At 45.4% G+C, this 18,584-nt stretch overlaps 1 protein-coding gene across 5 annotated transcripts in view; it reads left to right on the top strand.

Moving 5' to 3' along the window:
- The window catches only part of SYNE2 (spectrin repeat containing nuclear envelope protein 2), a 275,888-nt gene that overhangs the window by 232,980 nt on the left and 24,324 nt on the right, over positions 1–18,584 (top strand). For all 5 annotated transcript variants that reach the window (XM_073349866.2, XM_078853402.1, XM_078853405.1 and 2 more), the window contains one exon: positions 13,271–13,433. In XM_073349866.2, the coding sequence (XP_073205967.2) occupies positions 13,271–13,433 (163 nt within the window). The remainder of the gene's footprint in view (positions 1–13,270; positions 13,434–18,584) is intronic.

The raw sequence follows: 18,584 nt of genomic DNA, 5'->3' as shown, positions 1-18,584 counted from the left end.
ATATCTCAGTTACCTCAAGTGGCAGAGGTCTGTGCAGTGATCTAAGGGTTCTAACCCTGATGATGTCAAATGGTGGAATTTCTGTTTTTTCATTTTTTTTTTTATTTAATTTAGGAAATTACCCACACAAAACTTCGTTAAAAGATCCATCCTGTGCCCTGAATGAGACACAGGTCCTGTGGGAAAAATAGTATGTGATCATATAATTAAAGACTGTATCATGAACTACATGCACAAAAAGGTTACATTCAGATTGCACAGGGAACCTTATTTCTGTCATTTCCTAACTTTTGAGTGTGTGACTTGGCAATCTTAATGTTTTTAACATAGTGTTTTGCACATAATATTATATATATGTCTATACAATATTGAAATGACAGCCAGTCTAATCAATACAGAACAATTCCAATAAACAACTTACTTCACCTTAAACCAATAAACAACCTGAGACAGATGGGCAAATTAGGTGACTTCTCAGTTTAGAATTTGGAGTGATTCTCTTAGATCATGGTGACAAGCCCAGATTTGCCATATGGCGGCAGCTACACAGAATGGACTTAGCACTTTTATTGTATGTATCTGCTTGGCTTGTGCAGTTCACAAAGGCATTGTCATGTGTGTCACAGCTGAAGCATGGTTTGATGTAAACTAGGAAGCATCTGAAAACATAATTCCCATGGAAAAAATAACATTCAGACATCATCTGTTCCTTTTTTTAAGTTATGTAAATTAATTTCTGTACAGCTTTGGAGAGACTATTAGCTAGCCATTCTCTTCTGTGCTTTCCTTTGTTGGCTGGCAGGAAAGGAAAAAAGCAGGGTACTAGACAAACAAAAGTTTAAAGTCTAATTTGAGATTTTGGCCACTTTCTGAGTGTTCTGCAATTCCACTAATTGTGGAAACATGTATCTTAGATTCCAGAACATCATCTGCAATCTTTTCTTATCTCCACTTATCAGTTAGCAGCAGTACCCTTAAAATGAAATGCTACACATGTGTACACACACAAGTGTGCAAGGCCCAAAATGTAGAGGAAATGGCGTGTGTAGGCTGCAGGGGGGGGGCGGGGGGGAGGTTACCAAGAACACATACACTAAGAATTCACATCCTGTATGCAGTGGAGCAGTACTCTGCGCCGATTGCCTGCAAGGATTGAGAGAGTTTTCAGGGACAGTACATCATATAGGGCAATGCAGTCCTGTGGCCTCTCTCTGTGGCCTGCTTTCCACCAAGATTCTACTGTGTGTAGTGTTTTGTGGGCAAGCACAGTGAGGAAGTATTTGCTCTTGAAGCTATTGTTTCATTATGACTGTCTGCAGACTCAGGAAGCCACCACAGCGGTGGTTCATGCTCAGAGGATATCTTCACAATCCCAGGGTTTAACAATGTACTTATTTATAAATGGATGTTTAAACTGCGCAGAAAACACATGAACCTGCATTAAAGCATGGCATCTCGGTGGTGGGTCCCTCCAGGGGCCGTAACCAAACCGATTAGTCTACAGTAATAAATGCACTTTCAGCATGTATGTTTGTATCCCATAAACATACTGTATATTGCAAGCAGCTTTTCAATCTAATTTCTTTATAAGATTGCAGAGAATAAGCACCATTTCCAAACAACTCAGTCTGTCGTGGCTTATTGGCAATGCCTTGTGCTCCTGTGTTGGTTGCGTAGATTCACTTTCTTTGCCTTACTGAGAAAAGCATGAACCAGGTGAATGCTGTGATGAGAGAATTTGTGTGACTCTTTGTCTGCAGGGCAGCTCACAAATTATAGCAGGGATTGGTTGGAATAAATACATGGCTACAACCCCTAATATAAGCACTGAAATATGGGGACATTGCCAAGGCAAGTTAACGTTAAGGCTCCCAACATGGTGGTGTCGTTCACCTTACACCTCCCAACATAGTGGTGTCGTTCACCTTACACCTCCCAACATGGTGGTGTCGTTCACCTTACACCTCCCAACATGGTGGTGTCGTTCACCTTACACCTCTTTTTTAAGGTGAGGCTTGACAAAGCCCTGGCTGGGATGATTTAGTTGGGGATTGGTGCTGCTTTGAGCAGGGGGTTGGACTAGATGACCTCCTGAGGTCCCTTCCAACCCTGATATTCTATGATTCTAAGACAGGTCTCATCCATGGTCATTCGGCAAATCCTATGCATCTGGAGGCTCATAGCCCTGACCACAGCAAACCCTTTTGATGGATAATTCTAAACAGGGTAGGCTTTAGAGACCCTTCCTTCCACCTCTTAGAGATTAAGATTTTTCCCCTCCCCTGGACAGTCTGGGTGAAATTCTTAAACAGCAATTTAAAACTACAAGGGTCATAGTAAAACAGGATTTCATAAGAATATTCAGGACATCAGACTGAAGCAAAATAAATCATCTGCATAACACCTTGCAGTCTGCAAAAGGTAGTCTACATACAGTAGGTCAATCTGTGGCATTACAGGGAATGCTCCGGGCTTGTCTACATGGCAGGTTGGTGCACAGAAAGCCAGTGTGGGAATCTACAGTGCAGAAAAAGTTCCATTATGTGTGGTAGCAGTATCCACATGGCGAGTTACCTTGTGGAAAGCTTGTATGCTGTAGATTCACACTCTGGCTTACGCCACACTAACTAGCCATACAGACAAGCCTTTAGGCTCTGGCCGTATCTACACTACAAACTTTGGTCAACACAAGTTACAAGTTAGCCCACGAAAGCTTATGCCCCAATAAATTTGTTAGTCTCTAAGGTGCCACAAGGACTCCTCATTCTTTTTGCTGATACAGACTAACACAGCTACCCCTCTGAAACAAGTTACATCACCCTTCAGCTGCCGCACTTAGTGTATCGCATGTGCGTGCACATACTTGTCTCCTTCTGTCAGCACTGCACGTGCTCACCAAGAGTGTTTGCAGTGCACCATAGGTAGATATTCCAGTGTGCAACCCTCCACCCATCCAGCGTACCATCTTTTGGGAAGTTTTGGCAGTGCATGGTGGGGCCAAAACGAGTTGGGCAGAGGTGAGAGCAAGGGGTCAACTTCCCAACATGCAACTGTCTCCATCCCATAATGTCATCTCTAGCACATAATTTTTGCACCTTTTTTCAAAATCTCATGAACCCGCGCAGCACTCCTGACTGTCCACCATCTCTGACTGAAACAGGGAGCGTGCACAACTCTGCACTTCGGTCATAAGTGTGGCAAGCACAGGATTCACGATCCTCCCAGTATTTACAGCTGCAAGAATCAGCTGATGATTCTTTTGGAGGACAGATTGCTGTGGGACATAGTGAGAACCAATTCAAGGTTGCAGTTGGTATTCACAGAGCAGCTGCAGATGGTGGGGCATGACTTCTGGGCCCAAGAAACGAACACTGACTGGTGGGATTGCATTGTCATGCAGGCTTGGGATGATAAGCAGTGGCTGCAGAGCCTTCAATGTGTGAGGCTGCATTTCTGGATTCGTGTGCCGAGCTCACCCCAGTCCTCCAGCTCAGGCACACCAAAATTGAGAGCTCCACTGACTGTGGAGAAGAGAATGATGATCACACTGTGGAAACTTGCAAAGCCAGATTGCTACTGGTCAGTGGAAAATCAGTTAGGAGTTGCAAAATCCACTGCAGGGGCCATTTATTGCCTCCTGCTACACAGGGCTGTGAGGTAGTGGGTGGATTTGCAGCACTGTGGTTCCCGAACTGCGATGCAGCAATAGATGGAATACATATCCCTATTTTGGCACCAGACCACTTTGCCACAGAGTACATCAACAGAAAGGGCTATTTTTCTCTGGTTATGAAAGCATTGGTGGCTCACCACAGACACTTCACCAACGCCAGTGTGGGCTGGTCGGGGAAGATGCATGATGCTCACATCTTTAACAACACAGGATTTTTCAGAAAGCTACAAACAAGGACTTTTTTCCCTGGACTGGCAGATTACCATCGGCAATAGTATTCCTGGGGGACACGGCCTACCCTTTGCTTCCCTGGCTCTTGAAGCCATACGCCAGCCACCTCGACAGCGGCACGGAAAGATTCAGCTGCCTCCTCAGCGGGTGCAGAATGACAGTTGAGTGTGCCTTTGTTTACTCACAAGAGTGGATCTCAGTGAGACAAATATCCCAATGGCTCTATCTGCCTGCTGTGTGATAGTGGGGGCAGGAGGGGGGTGCAATTTAAAAGTTCGGTCACCCCCTGAACAGCTTGAGTCACAGCACCTCCCCCAGGCGAAGCCTCCCCACCCGGAAAGCAGCAGCCCCTCCCTGCAGCACCTAGCTGTTGCGCCTGCGTCTCCCTTCGGGGTGCAGCTCACAGCTCAGCCGGCCTTTGAGGTCACTTGACTGGCTCGCCTCCGCCAGCTGCCACACAGGGATGGGGCCTGGCAGCACCATGTGACTAAGTGGGGCCGGGTCTGAATCAACAGGAAAACCCGCACATGGGAGTGGGGCGGCCCCACCCAGAGCCCGCAGAGGCTGGGTGGTTTCCAGCTGTGGCTTTCAAGGCCTCCCAGCTAGGGGCACCTGCGTATTAGCCACCCCATGGCCCTGGTTAAATCCCCCCAGGTCCCTGTGTGAGACCCAAACTAACACTGGGCCAGGCGCAGAATTTGCCTCCTGGAGGTAGGCCCCATTGGCCTGGTTGGAGGGTCGTTGTGGGTCAGCACCGCCTGCAAAGGGAGGCAGCTTGCTGTTGCTGGTGTCTCTGTTTTGAATAATCTACTGTGCACTCATGTATTTTGAACTCACTCCCTGCACACAAAAAAAGAAATAAAAATATAAACCCTGGCAGAAATCGGGTGGGCACAGATTTCCCATAATGCCAGAGAAGATGGTCAAATGCATTAGACTTCCAAATAATTTCTTGGATTTTTGGAGTGATTTTTCAAAGTTTTTGTGCCATGTTGCTGATTTTCAGATACATCTGTGTTTAAACCAAGTTTCTTTCTTTCCTCCCAGCCCTTCTCACCCTTCTCTGGCAGTGATGTCAGAACACGGAATTTGTGATGATTGATTTTTTGACAAATGAATGATGTCATAAGTAAAGATTAGGGGGCAGTTTGATTGCCAGTGTAACTTCTTGCACTTCATTGGTCCTACTCCTTCACTGGAGGGCTGAGCACAGGACAGGGTAGACTGAATAGGAGTGAGCTTCAATTTGTACATAAAACGCTGTGATATGATAGCAAACAAGGCAACAGAGAGCATAATCCAAGTAAGCATTTTGTGTGTGTGTGTGTGCGCACGTTTGTGTGCGTTTTAATTTTGGGGATTGCTTCAACAGGAAAATCCCGCTATAAATCATCAGAGTCTGAGGCTGAAGGTATCTGACTGTACTCAGTAGACTTTACCTTTTGGTTGTGAAGCCTCTGGAGCATCACCTTTTCATTACCACCCCCAAGCAATCACTCAAGGTATTTTTCTTCATGAGCTGATTCTGTTGTGTCAGAGTAAAGCTATTTTGTGTTTGTGGTTGGGTTCTCAGCAATTTGCCAGGTAAAAACGCAGATTAACAGAAGGAAACCAGTGTTGTTCAGTGTGTGTGTGTGCACGCACGCGTGCTGAGACTCCACAGCTAGGGGCTTTGCCGAGGAGGAGGAGGATGGAAAAAGGCTTCCCCCCCACCCCCACCCCCCAGGGGAGATGCTAAAGCAATGAATAAATAGGGCATCCATAGAGGAGGGGTTTCCTCTTCCATGAGTGCTGTGGTTAAACAGACAGAATCCTTGCAGCTTGGAATTTACAAGCTAAGGAATGATTTTCCCCTATAAACGGTAAGTGCTGTTTCAATAATCAGCTCTGCATTTGGTTATTGTGCGTGTAAGAGTAGAAATCACTAATTCAGTAGTATCTGTCTGGGTGGTTCAGCAGACTTGGGGGATGGGCATTGCTATGTCAGCATGTGCGTGTGTGTGTGTGTGCAATTTGCCTGTGACAAGTGGATGAGAAAATGGATTATGCTGTGTGGGAGATGCAGTTCATTAGACTGGATAAATAGCATTGAGGGGCCTTCTAAGTTAAAATGTGTACCGGTCTCTTTGGTATCTCATTGTACCAATGTCAGTGGAGATTTGGGACTACAATATTATGGATAAATGGAAGGTTTAATATGAAATGTAGCTTGCCCCTTTTTGTTCAGTGATTATGTGATATTAATTCTTGTAATTGAAATAATACAATCAACCAAAGGAAAGGTTTCTGTGTTATTTTCAAGAGTCAGAAGCTGCACAGAGAAATGAATGTGCACACATTTAAAGGTTGGGCCCAAATGAAGTAGTCATTTCTTAAGCTTGTGTGCTTTATATGTCTGTTTGCACTAAAATCTACCAAACAAAGATTTCCTGTTATCAGGCAGTAATGTCAATTGACAGTGCAATTTAATTTCACCATATTTTTTTTTAACAAATATGGATAGTATCTCTGCTCCCTGACGACAATGATATTTACACTGATGAACGAGATTTAAAAATATACATCTGAATCTCTTCATCCCATTAAACAAAGAAATGAGTTTTATTTATAGCTTGTTCTTTCTCCTACATTTTCTGTCAGCACTGGTTAGAAACCAGCATAGTGCAAGCTGGCACTATGCAATTCTTTATCACATCATGTTCCTGCCGACACACTTTAGTCCTGGCCTGCAACAAAAGAACCCTTCTATCCCTGGACACCACCTGAGCAAGGACTGCCAAACATGCCATCCTTTCATGTGGGCTTATGACACCAACATCTAGAAGGGATTTGTTTTAGGCCATCTGAAGCATTTCAATTCAGGCTCCAGTGGTGGAATGTTAGGACCTGATCCAAAGCCCATATCAATGGGAGTCTTTAAATTCACTTCAGTGTCTCAGGATCGGGTCCTTAGTTATGACTCACTGGCACTACACAGTCCTTTGCCTCTACTTGAATTTAGGCTTTAAGATGAAAACATTTAGTAATTGTCTTCCAAGCATGTACTTAAGCATGTATTGAATGAATGAGGGCCATATTTAAGTCATGTTCATTGCAAAGTACAGGAGACTTTTCAGCCTTTTCCTTTTCATAGCCCCAGAGAAGCAAGCTGCAGCTGGAGAATGTTATGACCCAGTGCTGCTGGGAACCAATAGTCTCTTGAGTGGATCTGAGCAAATTGGTTGCAGCTGAGTCCGTTATCTAATAAATTAGTGAGCTATCCACACACTTCGATTGTTACAAATGTGTTCGTTATTCAAAGTTATTTGACCAGTGGTTTATGTGACCCTATTTTGGCCTATGGATGATCATGAATTGTTCACCACATCTATTACTTTGATCATTTGCTTGTCTTAACTCACTATTCATGCTGTGTGATAGGTCACCTCGCTCACATGGTACAGCTTCTGCTCCCTGATTAAGTGACTCTCATACCCATAAAGAGCTTTCAAGACCGCCATATGATACGAACACTCATACTCCTATGGTTCAGATTTGAGGTGCATTCATGACATTTTCTGCAAACAAAAGTTAATTCACACAAACACTTGCAGAAAGCAAATACAAGGTGTGACAAAGCTCTGTCCTTGCCTCCGTGGGTCCCACGTTTCCTGGCAGATTTCGCTAGCCTCAGGGGTTCACTCCACATAACCCTTCTCTCTCTAGAGACAAGGGTCACAGTCTACTGAGCCATTTTCATCATAAGCCAGCGAGGGAGGTGAGGAGAAGTTATCCTTCCTTGCACAGTCTCTTATCTCCCAGTCTCAGTGATTAATCAGGGGACAAAGTGGGGGGGGGGAGCCCAGGCCCACCCTCTCCTCCAGGCTCCAGCCCAGGGACTCTAATAGTATCAGCTATGGTAGCTGACCTTTTAGAAACATGACATGTACAATTCCCTGGGCTACTTCCCCCACAGCAGCCCTCACTTCCTCAAGCTCCACTTCACCCTTACCTCAGGGCCTCCTTCCTTGTGCCTGATGTGGTGTGTACTGCTCAGTCTCTCCAACAGCACAACTTCCTCCCACAGCTCCTGACATGCACAGTCCTGACAGCTCCTGACTGACTGGGAGGCTTTTAGCTAGTTTCAGCCAGCCCCTAATTGGCTTCAGGTGTCCCAGTCAACCTAGCATTCTCCCTGCCTTCTGGAAAGTTCTTAATTGGCCCCAGGTGTCTTAATTGACCTGGAGCAGCTGCCATTTCACTTATCCTGGTACCAGGGATTTGTTTAGCCTGGAGCTAATATATCTATCTCCCACTACTTTTCTATAGACATCTGGCCTTGCCCCGTCACAAAGCCTATGGTAGCAGTGACACAAATGTGTGGTTTTTATTCAGTCAAAGGGTCTTGGATTCTTTGTTCCAATATTCCCCTGGGTCGATTCCTGAGGGAATGCTTCCACTTCTCTTTGACATCAGTGGGAGTTGAGGGCACCCAGCATTTCTCAGGAGGCTTTCAGCACCTTTCAGGATTTTTTTATGGCTACCTGGCAACTTCGTTCCTCTGTCACAATGAAACTCTCTACAACCAGGTTAAAGCTTGTCTGTGCGGGAGACAGAACTTTTTCAGGGGCTAGTTCTGAGACTGTGGACTGAACTCCCCCAAGAACTAAGGATCATCACAAACCTCACCACCATCTCCTCCAAGTGCAAAGCGTGTTTCTTTGATCTCCCTGCTCTAACAAATACATAACAACATTTATATTAACTCCCCTCCTCCACCCCTCCCAAAAAAATCCCTCCCTTCCAAAACAAAACTCTCCACTGTGCATGCGTCTTCCTCTAGGGAGACGATGAGAGAACAAACAACACGTGACAGATGTTAGTCACCTAATGCGCTACTGGAAGGCACTCACATACTGCAGTGTCGTGCACGGAATACAAACCTATATAGAACAGAATTAGAATATACTAACCTTGAGCCACATGCCCAGTGCTGGTTGACTTCACTAAGAATTTACCTGTCTGTGTGTTTATTCAAGACAGTAGTTTGTTCCCATATTGTGATATTGTACCAGCACTGATTTCTGAAAGGCATTTATTATTATCACCTGTCCATTTATCTTAGGTTTTAGTTCTGAAGATGGAGATTAATGACCCAGAGCATTAAGGCTGGGATGAAAGACATATTCTAGCTGGCATATGTAACAGATTAGTTAATTAGATTGGCAGGTCTCTCTGATGATAATTGTGTTACAAAGTAAACACATACTAATAGTGCCACAATGGTTGTTTCTATTGTGCTATAGTTGCTGGCAATCCTAACAAACATTTTCTACTACAAGAAACATATTGAGAGCAATATTTATATCCTGAATTAGGGAGGTTTCTAAGACAAACAGCTGTATTTGCTTTCCTCATTGTAAAATCTTTTCCTTTTAAAAATCACTTCATTGTAAAATTACTTCCTTCCTGTTTTTCCTGATCTTTGTTTATTTGTCAAAGTTTCAGGCATGCAAACACTTATTTATTACTAGGGCCAAGTTTTAGTCAGGGCAATAAACAAATTTACAATTTTTAGTAAAAGTCATGGACAGGTCACGGGCAATAAACAAAAATTCATGGCCCGTGACCTGTCCATGTCTTTTACTATAAATACCCCTGACTAAAACTTAGCAGCTCCTGAGACCCTAGGGTGCTCTGGGTGGCTCTGAGACACCGCTGCTCTGGGATGCCCCTGGCACTGACAGCTAGCCCCTGCACTGGTGGTGGGGGCTGACTTCCCTCAGCTCCTCTGAGGCCCTGGGGACCGCTGCTCTGACGGCCTCCAGGGTGGCCCCTGGGACCGCTGCTGCTCCGGGACCACTGCAGCTCCAGCGACTCCAGGGCCAGCTGCTGGGGCTGCTCCTGCAGTGGCCAATGTGGCTGGCCCTGGGACCACCCCAGCAGCTGCCCGAGTGGCTGGTCCCAGGGTCCATCCCAGCAACTGCCCAAGCAGCTGGCCTCAGGGGCGGCCCCCACTGCTTACCCCAGGCCAGCTGCTCGGGCAGCCCTGGGGTCAGTCGCACCAGCAGCTGCGGAAGTCATGGAGTGTCCCGGAAAGTCACAGAATCCGTGACCTCCATGACAGACTTGCAGCTTTCATTATTACTTGTGCTCCCCCATCGGTGTCTCTGCATTCCCCTGTTGTCTCTGATGTTATACTTAGATTGTGAGCTCTTTGGGGCAGGGACTGAATATTTTTGTTCTGTTTACACAGCATCTAGCACCAGGGGGCTGAGGTCCATAATGGGGGCCCCTTGGTGCTAAAGAAATACAAATAGTAATAATAATACTAGGTGTACTACTAATACTGACGTCCACTGACGTCATGGTAGCGAGCGCTAACCCGGAGAGTGTTTGCAGAATTGCACCTTTAGCATGAATGTGGTGTGAATGAACGGTGCCAGTCTGAGGCCTGGATCCCATCAACCAGCCCTCACGTGTTGTCCGAATGCAAAGCTCTGAGCACTTTATGGTATTCTGTTTGTACAGTACACAGTGATTTTGTAGATACGCAAGATGATTTGAAAAGCGAAGAGTGGAAAATTGTGGTGTCCACCAGGGGTCTGTACTCGGACCAGTGCTGTTCAACATATTCATGCATCAGCTGGAAAAAGGGGTAAACTTTGAGGTGGCAAAATTTGCAGATGATACAAAATTACTCAAGATAGTTAAGTCCAAAGCAGACTGCAAAGAATTACAAAAGGATTTCCCAAAACTGGGTGACTAGGCAGCGAAATGGCAGATGAAACTCAATGGTGATAAATGCAAAGTAATGCACATTGGAAAACATAATCCCAACTATACATATAAAACGATGGGATCTATATTATCTGTTACCACTTAAGAAAGAGGTCTTGGGGTCTTTGAGGGTAGTTGCCTGAAATCATAGCCGACAGGTAGCGGATGACAGGGGATGGATCACTTATATCCCACTCAATGTGCAGTGGCCATCAAAAAAGCTAACAGAATGTTAAGAACGTTAGGAAAGGGATTGATAATAAGACAGAAAATATCATATTGCCTCTATATAAATCCATGGTACCCCCACACCTTGAATACTGAGAGCAGTTCTGGTCACCCCATCTCAAAAAAGATATATTGGAATTGGAAAAGGTTCAGAAAGGGCAACAAAAATTATTAGAGGTATGGAACAGCTTCTGTATGAGGAGAGATTAAAAAGACTTTTCAACTTGGAAAAGAGATGACAAAGGGCGGATATGATAAAGGTCTATAAAATCTTGTCTGGTGTGGAGAAAGTGAATAAGGAAATATTATTTACTCCTTCATGTAACACAAGAACTATGGGTCACCCAATGAAAGTAATAGGCAGCAGGTTTAAAACAAACAAAAGGAAGCACATCTTCACACAACACACAATCAACCTGTGGAATTCTTTGCCAGAGGATGTTGTGAAGGCCAAAACTATTACAGGGTTCAAAAAAGCACTAGATAAGTTCCTGGAGGACAGGTCCATCTGCGGCTATTAGCCAGCAGGAGCAGGGATGCAACACCATGTTCTCAGTGTTCCTAGCCTCTTTTTGCCAGAACCTGGGAGTGGATGACACGGGATGGATCACTTGATGATTACCTGTTCTGTTCATTTCCTCTGAAGCACCTGGCATTGGCGACTGTCAGAAGACAGGATACTGGGCTAAATGACTAGGTATGGCCATTCTTATATCCAGTTGGACTAGAGCCATTTGCTGCAATATAATATGAAGCTCCCTTGTCGTATCTGAAAAAGCATTTCCAAAACATTGTTGAAGCAGGGCAATAGCTGCCACTGCAGAGTAGCAGTCCTGTCTTTCCCATGGAAATCATCAATCAGGAATTGTAAATTTACCCATACAAAACAGGTACACAGGAGTCACCATCCTGGAACAGACAAATGGATATACTACCTGTGACTTTGGCCTATTTTAGATGCTAAAGTGGGAGTGGGTAGAAATAAAGTTAACCCATCTGGGCAAGAGAGAGCCAGAGCCAGATTCCTTCCTGATGTAACTTCATTGACTACAGAGAGAGTATACCAGGGATGGATCTGGCTCACAGTCTCTGCTGTCCTTGCAAATCAGAGCTGGACCTTTTCCTCAGACTTGTCTCTTTTGTGGTCAGTCTCTCTCTCTCTTTTCATAGTGACTTGTTTAAGTTTCTCAATTTAGATTTATTATGCTAGCTTCACCTCTGTTTCATGTATGTTAGAGGATTCTGTTGCACCCTTCTGCATAAACCAGCATAGTCCATGTGGCCAAAATATCCCATTGCTATGGGGACAAAAGTATAGATGGCCTGTTTAGGGAAGCCATAGAGATGTGTGCCCTAACCCTCAGATCTGCTGAAAATAGAAGAGCAGAGGCATAGTCCACACACAGTGCAATGTCCAAACTCACCCCTTTTCCTGGGGTTTGGCTTTATTAACACAGAAATTAACACTAAAACAACACATATATTCAGTTCAAACCTTTTCCCTAGGCATGGCTGTTCTGAGATTCCTCTCTTCAAACTGCTCAACCCATGAGCTACATCTTCCATCTCTCTCTCTAGAAAACAACTCCCACCCCTCAGGTATAGAGCTGGTGTAACGAACCATCTCCCTCAGTGGGGCAGCACAACCCACTTAATATATTCCTAGCAGGATCAAAATCTGCTGGCAGGGTGCCTGTCCTCCAAGGTTGAACTGTAATTCACATGTGAGCATAGCTTGAGAAAGAGCCCAACCTAGAAAACTAGGGAAAATAATCATTTTTCCACTGCCTGGCCTCACGTATACTTGTACCAAGTAGTTGTAAAATACTACCAGTGTAAATGAGAGGAGAGATCCGAATTGACCCAGTAGTGTTTAGACCCATTTTGCATGGGTGTAAATGGCTTCACTTGTGCAAGCAGTGGAGCATGCAGCTCAAAGACTAAGGAGCAGTTCCTACCTGGTATGCACAGCCCAGCATTTTGGGGCAACGTGGAGTCACACTGCACCCCGGGAAGATGGGGGTGACTAGATTGTCTCAAATACAAAAAATGTACACTGGGGCAAGTTTTCTGTATACAAATCCTTAGGGAAATGACTAAGGAACCCACTAGCACTTGAAAGAGGCTAGGACGGCCACTCCCTGTTCACAGCATCTCCTAAAATGACTCACTTAGGACCTTCTGCAGCTGTGGAGGCATCTGCTATGCCAATTTGGGTAGGTTATAATTAAAATGTGTCTCTAATCTGCAGAAGGCAGGTCAGTTTGGAGATAAGAATAATGTATAAATCATACTTTCTTCATTTCCAGAGCCTCTGCTAATACTGCTTCCATTGTTAAATGTCTTTATAACAACCTGTTTTCTTTCCAATATCCCTAGGCTGAAGAAACTGGAAGGGACCTTTGCTGTCATTCAGACATTAGACAAAAATATGAGTACCCTTCGCACCTGGTTGGCTCGCATTGAGGCTGAGCTTTCCAAGCCTGTTGTGTATGACATCTGTGATGATCAAGAGATCCAGAAAAGACTTGCTGAGCAGCAGGTGGGAAAATCATAGCATCTGAAATAAATGGGCTTAAAGTGATGCTGATTATGATCAGTCCTGTGTTTAAAATCACTCATTTCCTTTCCTTGACAGACTTTTCTGTTGTTCACATTTTGAGCCATTGTGTTTTCTCCCAAAGTGAGACAAGGTAGGTGAGGTAATATCTTTTATTAGACCAGCTTCTATTGGTGAGAGAGAGAAAAGCTTTCAAGCCACAAAGCTCTTCTTCAGTTCTGGGAATGGTACTCCCAGTGTTACAGCAAAATGCAAGGTGGAACAGATTGTTTAGCATGAATAGCACACATTGTAAGGGAGCACTCAAGGTATCTCCTGTCTGAACAGTGTCCGTTCAGTCCATGGTTTTTAGTGTCTAGCAAAGTAATGAATTTAAGCTCCTAGGCTAATCTTTTGAAATGGTTGCGCGGGTGAGTTTTTTTTTTTTGTCTTTTATCGTTTTTCTGGGTGAAAAAACATCAAAAACACCCTATCACCTGTGGGTGAGCACTTTTCACAAAGCGATCACTCTATACCTGACCTCTCAGTCCTCATCCTCAAAGGAAACCTGCACTTCAAAAGATGAGCCTGGGAGCGTAAATTCATTGACACTAAAAATCATGGCTTATCATAGAATCATAGAATATCAGGGTTGGAAGGGACTCCAGAAGGTCATCTAGTCCAACCCCCTGCTCAAAGCAGGACCAATTCCCAGTTAAATCATCCCAGCCAGGGCTTTGTCAAGCCTGACCTTAAAAACCTCTAAGGAAGGAGATTCTACCACCTCCCTAGGTAACTCATTCCAGTGTTTCACCACCCTCTTAGTGAAAAAGTTTTTCCTAATATCCAATCTAAACCTCCCCCACTGCAACTTGAGACCATTACTCCTCGTTCTGTCATCTGCTACCGTTGAGAACAGTCTAGAGCCATCCTCTTTGGAACCCCCTTTCAGGTAGTTGAAAGCAGCTATCAAATCCCCCCTCATTCTTCTCTTCTGCAGGCTAAACAATCCCAGCTCCCTCAGCCTCTCCTCATAACTCATGTGTTCCAGTCCCCTAATCATTTTTGTTGCCCTTCGCTGGACTCTCTCCAATTTATCCACATCCTTCTTGAAGTGTGGGGCCCAAAACTGGACACAGTACTCCAGATGAGGCCTCACCAATGTCGAATAAAGGGGAACGATCACGTCCCTCGATCTGCTCGCTATGCCCCTACTTATACATCCCAAAATGCCATTGGCCTTCTTGGCAACAAGGGCACACTGCTGACTCATATCCAGCTTCTCGTCCACTGTCACCCCTAGGTCCTTTTCTGCAGAACTGCTGCCTAGCCATTCGGTCCCTAGTCTGTAGCTGTGCATTGGGTTCTTCCGTCCCAAGTGCAGGACCCTGCACTTATCCTTATTGAACCTCATCAGATTTCTTTTGGCCCAATCCTCCAATTTGTCTAGGTCTTTCTGTATCCTATCCCTGCCCTCCAGCGTATCTACCACTCCTCCCAGTTTAGTATCATCCGCAAATTTGCTGAGAGTGCAATCCACACCATCCTCCAGATCATTTATGAAGATATTGAACAAAACTGGCCCCAGGACCGACCCTTGGGGTACTCCACTTGATACCGAGTGCCAACTAGATATGGAGCCATTGATCACTACCCGTTGAGCCCGACAATCTAGCCAGCTTTCTACCCACCTTGTAGTGCATTCATCCAGCCCATACTTCCTTAACTTGCTGACAAGAATACTGTGGGAGACCGTGTCAAAAGCTTTGCTAAAGTCAAGAAACAATACATCCACTGCTTTCCCTTCATCCACAGAACCAGTAATCTCATCATAAAAGGCGATTAGATTAGTCAGGCATGACCTTCCCTTGGTGAATCCATGCTGGCTGTTCCTGATCACTTTCCTCTCATGCAAGTGCTTCAGGATTGATTCTTTGAGGACCTGCTCCATGATTTTTCCAGGAACTGAAGTGAGGCTGACTGGCCTGTAGTTCCCAGGATCCTCCTTCTTCCCTTTTTTAAAGATTGGCACTACATTAGCCTTTTTCCAGTCATCCGGGACTTCCCCGGTTCGCCACGAGTTTTCAAAGATAATGGCCAATGGTCTCTGCAATCACAGCCGCCAATTCCTTCAGCACTCTCGGATGCAACTCGTCCGGCCCCATGGACTTGTGCACGTCCAGCTTTTCTAAATAGTCCCTAACCACCTCTATCTCCTCAGAGGGCTGGCCATCTCTTCCCCATTTTGTGATGCCCAGCGCAGCAGTCTGGGAGCTGACCTTGTTAGTGAAAACAGAGGCAAAAAAAGCATTGAGTACATTAGCTTTTTCCACATCCTCTGTCACTAGGTTGCCTCCCTCATTCAGTAAGGGGCCCACACATTCCTTGGCTTTCTTCTTGTTGCCAACATACCTGAAGAAACCCTTCTTGTTACTCTTAACATCTCTGGCTAGCTGCAGCTCCAGGTGCGATTTGGCCCTCCTGATAACATTCCTACATGCCCGAGCAATATTTTTATACTCTTCCCTGGTCATATGTCCAACCTTCCACTTCTTGTAAGCTTCTTTTTTATGTTTAAGATCCGCTAGGATTTCACCATTAAGCCAAGCTGGTCGCCTGTCATATTTACTATTCTTTCGACTCATCGGGATGGTTTGTCCCTGTAACCTCAACAGGGATTCCTTGAAATACAGCCAGCTCTCCTGGACTCCTTTCCCCTTCAAGTTAGTCCCCCAGGGGATCCTGGCCATCCGTTCCCTGAGGGAGTCGAAGTCTGCTTTCCTGAAGTCCAGGGTCCGTATCCTGCTGCTTACCTTTCTTCCCTGCGTCAGGATCCTGAACTCAACCAACTCATGGTCACTGCCTCCCAGATTCCCATCCACTTTTGCTTCCCCCACTAATTCTACCCGGTTTGTGAGCAGCAGGTCAAGAAAAGCGCCCCCCCTAGTTGGCTCCTCTAGCACTTGCGCCAGGAAATTGTCCCCTACGCTTTCCAAAAACTCCCTGGATTGTCTATGCACCGCTGTATTGCTCTCCCAGCAGATATCAGGAAAATTAAAGTCACCCATGAGAATCAGGGCATGCGATCTAGTAGCTTCCGCGAGCTGCCGGAAGAAAGCCTCATCTACCTCATCCCCCTGGTCCGGTGGTCTATAGCAGACTCCCACCACTACATCACTCTTGTTGCACACACTTCTAAACTTAATCCAGAACAGAGACACTGGAGGTATGGCTTATTACAACAAGCTGTAACCCACTAACGCCCTCTCTTTGTCCTATGACTGGAGTGGTATTAATGGGTCACTCTACCTTGACTGGTCTCTTACAGGATGTGTTATTTATGCTAAACAATCTGTTCCACTTTGCATTTTGCTGTGACACTGTGAGTACCTTTCTCAGACCTGAAGAAGAGCCCTTTGTGGCTCAAAAGCTTGTCTCGCTCATCAGCAGATGTTGTTCCGCTAAAGATATTACCTTACCCACCTTGTCTCTCTAATATCCTGAGACCGACCTGGCTACAATACACTGCACTTAACAAAGTGTTTGTGAGACACTTTATAGGGATTTAACACTTAGAGAATGTTTTTGAAATTTAAATATTGTAGAAACAAACAAAAACATTCATAAAATCCTTTCCCACCTTCCAGTAGTGCATTAAGCAATGTGACTACACCTCTGTCGTGTTGTTTGTTCTCTTATCTTCTTCCCCTTTGGATAAGGCTTTGCTCGGCTCAAGACAGCAGATGCTTCAGGGCTAGACAGTGATGTCGGGCTTGTCTACACTGGCAATGTACAGCACTGCAACGTTCTCGCTCAGGCGTGTGAAAACAACATCCCCCTGAGCGCAGCAAGTTTCGGCGCTGTAAAGCGCCAGTGCAGACAATGCCCCAGCGCTGGGAGCTACGCCCCTGGTGGAGGTGGGGTTTTTTACAGCACTGGGAGAGCTCTCTCCCACCGCTCTGCCGTGACCACAAAGCTATGATCAAGTGCTGCCACGGCAGCACTTACCATATCCAGTGTAGACGAGCCCTCAGTCTGTGCCCATGCGCAGGAGCGAGGGATAGAGTGAACCTCTCTGCACTGAGGTCCTTGCCCCATACCTGCTTGCTTCTCCCAGGGCAGATAGGCAGGAATTCCTCACGGGAATGGGCAGGGCCTTAACAAAGCAGCTAGTTCAGCTGAGCTGATTTTGGGAGGCAGGGCAGGGGTGGCATTATTTCACTCACCCACTCGTGCATGGGAGAAGCAGGGAGGGGACTGTGGCTCAGAGGAGTGTCTCTGAGGAGCAGTGCAATTTATGCATCATCACCCCTTGGTTGGGGCTGTGCGTAAAGGCACAATCTAGGCTGAAGTGTCTGCACAAACAGATTAAAAATACCTGCCGCTGTGGGACAACAGGTCCTACTACTTAACTGTGACCATCACCATAATAGGGGCATTTATAGTTTATCCTAAAACTTTTAGGGCTAAACTTTCCAAAAGTGGAGGCTTATAGGTCTGTCTGCAAACAACATGCATGGCTGCTTAAGCGTTTCCTCCCCACCCCACTGGCTGTCCCTTTGTCTGAGAGAAACTACCTTGACTAATCCAGATATAAGAGCTCCGTTCCCTGTGGAATTATTTGAGCTTCCTTTCCACAGAGCTCAACACAGCACTTCAGGAGGCGTTACAGTCAGGGTCAGACTCACCCTTTGCAGAGGTAGTGGGCATGGCTCCCATTGACTTCAGTAGGAGGAGCTGTGCATGCAGACAGGAACAAGGGTGGCCTTTGGCTCCCAGTGTTTAATAGTTTAATCTGCAATGGTAAGGGTTCTGTAAATAACAAGTAATTATTTTCCCCTCATTAAAACCTCTTAGCTTCCATAGGCTGTGATAAATTATGCCCGGCTGACACCCAAGATAACTCCTCCTGGGAGCAGAAAACAAAGACTTGGGACACAAAAGAATTGTGTCCAAACTAATTTATTTTTACTATGGCCATTCCGACTTCAGCGGCAAAGATACATTATTTACTCTTCAGAGTTCTATAGAATAAACTGCCATTTGGTTGCTTGGATTTCATTTTAAACAAAGAAATCTGGGACACCCCTAGCCTCCTCCTGCTGTAACCTTTAAACAAACTGGATATGGCAAGGTAGTGCTCACTCTAAAGAC

The sequence above is a fragment of the Lepidochelys kempii genome, chromosome 6, assembly GCF_965140285.1.
Source record: "Lepidochelys kempii isolate rLepKem1 chromosome 6, rLepKem1.hap1, whole genome shotgun sequence".
NCBI classification, from domain to species: Eukaryota; Metazoa; Chordata; order Testudines; family Cheloniidae; genus Lepidochelys; species Lepidochelys kempii.
This window is presented reverse-complemented; position numbering and strand designations above follow the sequence as displayed.